At 52.9% G+C, this 6,000-nt stretch overlaps 1 protein-coding gene across 6 annotated transcripts in view; it reads left to right on the forward strand.

Annotated features, from left to right (window-relative positions):
• Hm13 (histocompatibility minor 13) overlaps positions 1-5,251 on the forward strand; it is a 44,450-nt gene extending 39,199 nt beyond the window's left edge. Inside the window, exons 11-14 of one of the 6 annotated variants that reach the window (XM_074074509.1) lie at positions 1,618-1,703; positions 2,725-2,844; positions 3,533-3,693; positions 4,832-5,251. In XM_074074509.1, coding sequence (XP_073930610.1) covers positions 1,618-1,703; positions 2,725-2,844; positions 3,533-3,683 — 357 coding nt within the window. In that variant the 3' untranslated portion in view covers positions 3,684-3,693; positions 4,832-5,251. The remainder of the gene's footprint in view (positions 1-1,617; positions 1,704-2,724; positions 2,845-3,532; positions 3,694-4,831) is intronic. The other 5 variants (XM_074074508.1, XM_074074510.1, XM_020171968.2 and 2 more) reach the window with 5 other exon arrangements.
• Positions 5,252-6,000: the final 749 nt, after the last annotated feature.

Below are 6,000 nucleotides of genomic sequence, written 5' to 3' on the forward strand. Positions count from 1 at the left end.
TCCCATAAAGGGGGTGTTGAGGGGAGAAAAAAAAAGTCATCCTGTCTCTGAGCCTCAGTAACATCTGTCAAACTCAGGTCCAAATGCCTAGCGTAATACTAGATTCAAGGATAATCTGCATGAAATGGTCTGAAGATGGGTGCAAGGATGCAGAGGAAAGATTACTGTTTTTTGTGGCCATGGACTGGCTTTGCACTAACAATGATACCTCCTATCTTCACCCCATACATCTCCAAGACCCCTCATAACGTCTGAGCACAGTGAAGAAGCTGTTCACGTCATATTACCACACTGCCACACACACACGGAGCCAGGCATGCAGCAGTGAACAAGGCAACTAGAAGGGCCTGCCTTCACTGAGTCTAAGCTAGAAGATGAGGGAAACTCCAGTCTATACGGGATAGTCCCTTACAAATGGCTGAGGAAGCCAAGCATGGTGATTCATCCCTGTAATCCCGTCTATACCAGAAACAGAAATAGGATTGAGGTTGAAGCCAGCTCAGGCAGAAGTTATCAAGACCCTATCTCAAAAACAAGCTAAACATGGTGGCCCATACCTATAATCCCAGCTACATAGGAAGCAGAGGTAGAATTGCCATCCAAGGCCAACCTGAGCAAAAGTACAAGATCCTATCTGAAAAACAAACTAAAAATCAAAGTACTGGACTGTGTCTCAAGTGATAGAGTGCCAAGTGAGGGGCCCTGAGTTTAATCCTCAGTACACAAAAAGACCAGGCAATGCTGTGAAGGAGAATTAGAGGGATTCTGAGAATGTGCAGCATGCAAACCTGACCCTGTATGTGGCATCTCCCCACGGAGGTGACAACCGAGCCGAGAGCAAAAGGAGGAGGAAAGTAGGCACAAGTGAGAAGACATCTCAGGCAGCAGGAACTACATGTGCAAAGGTCCTGGGGTTATGGCCTGAGTAAGGGTTGGTGAGATCAGAGAAGGAGGCAGGTGTCATATCTCATACAGCCTTAAGGCCACTGGCAGTATTGAGGACTTTGTAGGGTTGAACAGTGGAGTGACGTCCACCTTTCAGTTGCTGAAGGCAAAGAATAACTTCAGGTCTGGCATGCCTGGATTTCCATCCTATTTAGCACTTAGACCTCAGAGGCCTCTGTTGTCCCCTCCCTCCCTAGAGCAACAGCTCCTGGGACTGCACAGCAGGGCATCCTCGTGCCCGTAGGGGCTCTGACTCCAAGCCCATCTTTCCCAGGAGACTCGCATAGACTTGGGACCAGAGCACCAAGGTTTGAATCCCAGTGGAGCCAGTGACCACTAGGTGGACAGTAGCAAGTACCACAGGCATGGCGGCTGTGCTGTGTTGACACAGTCATCATCATTATAGCAGCCTCTCCCAAGAACACTTACTGGGAGGAAAGCTGATTGGGAGATTGCAGCTTTGAACACTACTAGACAGGCTTCTGGGACCCTTGAAGCTCTTCATCCTTGAGTTTTGTGTTTCCTGCATTCCCTGCCAGGGAGGAACAGCCCTGATCTGGGAGTCAGGAGTGCTGGGTTTGGGCCCAGCTACTGACCTGCTCTGTAAACCTGTGCCCAAGCTCTGAGCAGGTGACCTACCCAGCACTGCCTCACCAGCCTCTCTTCTCACAGCCTGCCCTCCTGTATCTGGTCCCTGCCTGCATTGGCTTTCCTATCCTGGTGGCACTGGCCAAGGGAGAAGTGACAGAGATGTTCAGGTAAGCAGGACAGGGGGTAGAGGTTCACATCGGCCCAGGTGTACCTGCGAGCAGCTAGTGGAGACCTCTAGGGTGTATTCAGGTCTCCGGGGGAACATTGTTCCTGCCACCTGCTTCAGCCCTCACCCTTTCTGTCAGCACCTGGGTACCTGGCCTGTGGCCAGCAGTGGGAATCTTTCCCACTGGGGCTTTCTAGGAAGCCCCCACACCACATGCCATCTGGGTCGTAAGAACAGAATGACTTATTGGGGGTTCTCTCACAGCTGCCTACTGTCTGGGACCCTGGGGTCCCAGCCTAGCTCTGCTACCAGGTTACTTGAAAGGTATGTCTTTTCTTCACTGCTGTAAGTAACAGAATTGGGAAGTGAGGAAAGGTTGAAAGTGCTCTCCAATGGAAGTTGTGTCAGTCCCTGTCCAGCTGCCTCAGTGGCCATACCCCACTGTTCACTGCTTTCTCTGCATCACAGTGTGTCTCACTCATTCACATAATCCTTTCCCCACAGCTATGGCACGTCTGCCACACCTTGTACACAGCCCCACCCTCACCCCAAAGTCTGCGTGACTCTAGCAGGTGTCTGCTCCCTAGCACTGACCCTTTCTGCCAGGGACCTAGAAATAGCTGCCAACTGCGACAAAAGCTGCCCACTTGGGGGCCTTCCACCCACTCCACCTGCCTGGCCTCCAAAGTGTCCCTCCAGCACCTGCCAGGGACTCCTGTGCACCTGTCTGCCTACAGGGCAGCCTATGACTCACCCCTCCCCCATACCTGCCCCTGCCCTCCTTGTCCTGCCTGGAATCCTCAGTTCCCAGCCTGCCCGCCCCTATCTCCTACCCTGCCAAAGCCCTGGTCTCTGAGGCAGGTAGGAGTGGGAAGGTGAACTGGAGGACAGGTGTAAGGAGCTTTGGGAGCAGGCGTGGCACCTGATCCCTGAGCTCAACACCTCCTTCTGTCACATCAGCCTCATCCCCCTGCCCTATCCTTGGGGTGACCTTCCAATTCAGTCCTGTGTGTCCTCAACAGGTGGATCTCTGAGCACCCAGCCAGGGCAGAAGGTGCCCCTTCACCCACTTGGGGCTTGTTTTCCCTAAATACTCAGCCATCTAGTCACTCCACCCCCATCCAGGAGGTTCTTAGGGAAAGGTGAGAAAGTAGCAGTCTCTCTCTTCTCTTTATGTCCTTCTCTCCAGACTCTCCACCTGACCTTTTGCTTTGTTTCTCTTACTGCCACTCACCTCTTTAAAGTTCATTCATCCTTATTGTGTCACCCCTCCCCATGCCTTACAAATGCTGGGCAAGTGCTCTACCACTAAGCTATATCCCAACCCTCATTTATTTATTCTTGAACAAGTTACACATTCACAGAGCTCAGAACTGCACAGCTGTGAGAGGGAGAACATCCTCATGCCCCATAGGCCATCAGAGACACCTGTGCACTGACATGCAAACGTGTGTGCTCCAGTGGTGACATTCTCCGGTATTCTGCACCTTAATGGAGGGTTTTGGTGTGGGCAGTGGTGTTTGGCACTAGGCATTGAACCCTTGCACGTGCTAAGCAGGTGCTGTACATGAGTAACACCCCCAGCTCTTGGTGTTTCACAAAACAGCGTATCTTAGAGATACTTTCCACAGCAGCACATCCACAGCGTCCTCGTTCTTGTAACTGTCCCTTTACCAAGGTGCACCTTTTCTTTTTCTGCAAGTGATGCTGGCTTCTTTCTGCAATGTAAGACTGCCATGCTCTCAGCCTCTTGGGAAAGAAGTCTCTCTCTTCCCTTAGTCTTCCCCTCTCCATCTCTTCGTTCTATCTCTGTCTCTGTCTTTCGCACAGCTACGAGTCCTCAGCGGAAATCCTGCCTCATACCCCGAGGCTCACCCACTTTCCCACAGTCTCGGGCTCCCCTGCCAGCCTGGCCGACTCCATGCAGCAGAAACTGGCCGGCCCTCGTCGCCGGCGCCCGCAGAATCCCAGCACCATGTAATGCCCAGCAGGTGCCCACCTGCCCGCTCCCCCACTGCCCGGGGCCCAAGGTAGGGCAGATGCTCCAGCTCCAATGTAAGCAGCAGGAGGCAGCTCCTCCAGCCACCAGGCACTTGCTGCACCTGCTGTGGGGAGCAAGCAAACCAGAGCCTCTCCAGCAACATGGGCTCACACAAGAGGGGTAACAGGATGTGAGAGACCTGCTAGACAGTGGTAGCTGTGGTGACTGCTCACTGTGTATATGACCCTGGGCAAGTCACTTCTTCCAGAGCCTTTCTTCATCTGTAAGTAGGCACACTCGCGCCTCTCAGAGTTAATCTGGTGAGGAAGCATGTATCAAACTTGGCATAAAAGCAGTTACACAGTAAGTGAAGCCCATGGTAAGAGCTCGGGCAGGGTGTCCATCCTCAAGAGTGGCACAGAGCTGTTTGCCAGTGGAATGGTTCCCCCACTTGCACCCAGGGCTGAGCAGCTTGACTCCTACATTGTGCCCCAGGAAGCAGCCATCTCCCATAGTCTCATCCTGGCTGCCCTTTTATCCACTCCAGAAGAGTGTTCAAGAAGCTGAAAGTTAGGGCTGGAGATGTGGCTCGAGTGGTCGAGCGCCTGCTTTGCAAGCGTAAAGACCCAAGTTCAAACCCCAGTACTCCCCCCAAAAAACCTGAAAGTTAGCCAGGCACCAGTAGCTCATGCCTATAATTCCAGCTACTTTGGAAGCTAAGATCAAGAGGATTGCAGTTTGAGGCTAGCCCAGGCAAATAGTTTGTGAGATCCCATTTCCAAAATAACCAGAGCAAAATGGGCTAGAGGTGTGGCTCAAGCACTAGAGCACCTGCTTTGCAAGCATGAAGCCCTGAGTTCAAACCCCAGTCCCAACAAAAAAATTTTAAAAAAAGAAGCTGTAAGTTGACTCACACAATTCCAGGCCTAGCCTCTCCCACCTACTATTACCCTTGCTGCCTCTTGACACCACAGGGCACAGAGAAAGCAGAGCAAACTGTCTGAGGGCCACACACTGGGGCTAGGCCAGAGGCTGGGAGATGCTGGGCAGTGGACATGGAATCACCTTTGTGTGCCCGGAGGAATAAGGGGCAACTGAGACCCTGCTCTCCCCCTCCTAAATGTGTTTTTGTTTTATTTTCTGGTCAGTTACGAGGAATCAAATCCTAAGGATCCAACTGCTGTGACAGAATCCAAAGATGCAACAGAGGCATCAGCATCGAAGAAGCAGGAGAAGAAGGAGAAATGAGGCAGCTGGGCCTGACCCTCTGAGGGCCAGACCAGACAGGTGGGGGACAGACTGGCAGGCAACATGGGCAGAGGACGCCCACAGGAAGCAAAGGTGGCTCCAGGACAGGGGAGGGCAGCAGGACCCCTCTGGCCGGTCCTCTGGGGCCTACTTCCCTCTCCCCTTTCTCTGGCCTTCCTCTGCTCCGCCTCATCCCCTGCAGGCAAAGGAAACCCCCAGCATCCTCCTTCCCCAGGAGCCAGGTGGGAACTGGGTATGATTTTTAGATTTTTGTATTGTGAACTGACTTTGCCTCACATTAAAAGCTCTTCCCATGTCCAGGTAGGCTACTGTGCTCCTGGAAAGCTCTCTGCATCTGCATCCGGCATCTTACACATAAATTCACTAGGTCTCATCTGCCACCCAGAGATTTCTCTGCAAACCCCTTCCTGGGCCCCCACCCCAGTGCAAAGTCAGCTTAACACCCTAAGAATACTCCCTGGCCAGCAGTAGGGGCTCAAGAGCCCTCCTCCCCAGTTATCAGGTTCTCCTCACCACCTTCCTCCCAATACTCCAATACTTAGGGGCAGTGAGGATATTGGGCAGGTGCCCACTGTGCTTCCACTCACTTTCGCAAGAGGTAGTGAGAGTATCACAGAACCAGAAGGGGACCAGTAACTAAAGCCTGCCAGCTTCCATGCTCCTAATGTCCATATGGCTTCATCTGACCCCAGGCTGCCCTGGAGATAAGAGGACTCATCACTCCAATTTGGCTCATTCCTGGAATTCTTCCCAAAATAACTACTTGGGGACCAGTCACAGCACTGGCCCCCAGCGGGCCCTCAGGCTGGGGTGGAGAGGGACTGGGCCCAGTGACTTGTAAGAGAACATACAGACCCTGAAGCTGGACACCCTGAGGCCATAGTTTCCCTCACCCTTGGCCTTCAGGAGAGCCCCCAGTGAAGAAGGCAAGGAGTGAGCACAGCCCTCATCTACCTGCTAGCATGGGGTCACGGGGGGAGGAACTGAGACAGGAGGTGTGGCCATTGGTCTGAGAATCAGTCAAGACTTCCAGCTCCCAGCCCAGGGC

This window comes from Castor canadensis, chromosome 5, assembly GCF_047511655.1.
Source record: "Castor canadensis chromosome 5, mCasCan1.hap1v2, whole genome shotgun sequence".
Classification (NCBI taxonomy): domain Eukaryota; kingdom Metazoa; phylum Chordata; class Mammalia; order Rodentia; family Castoridae; genus Castor; species Castor canadensis.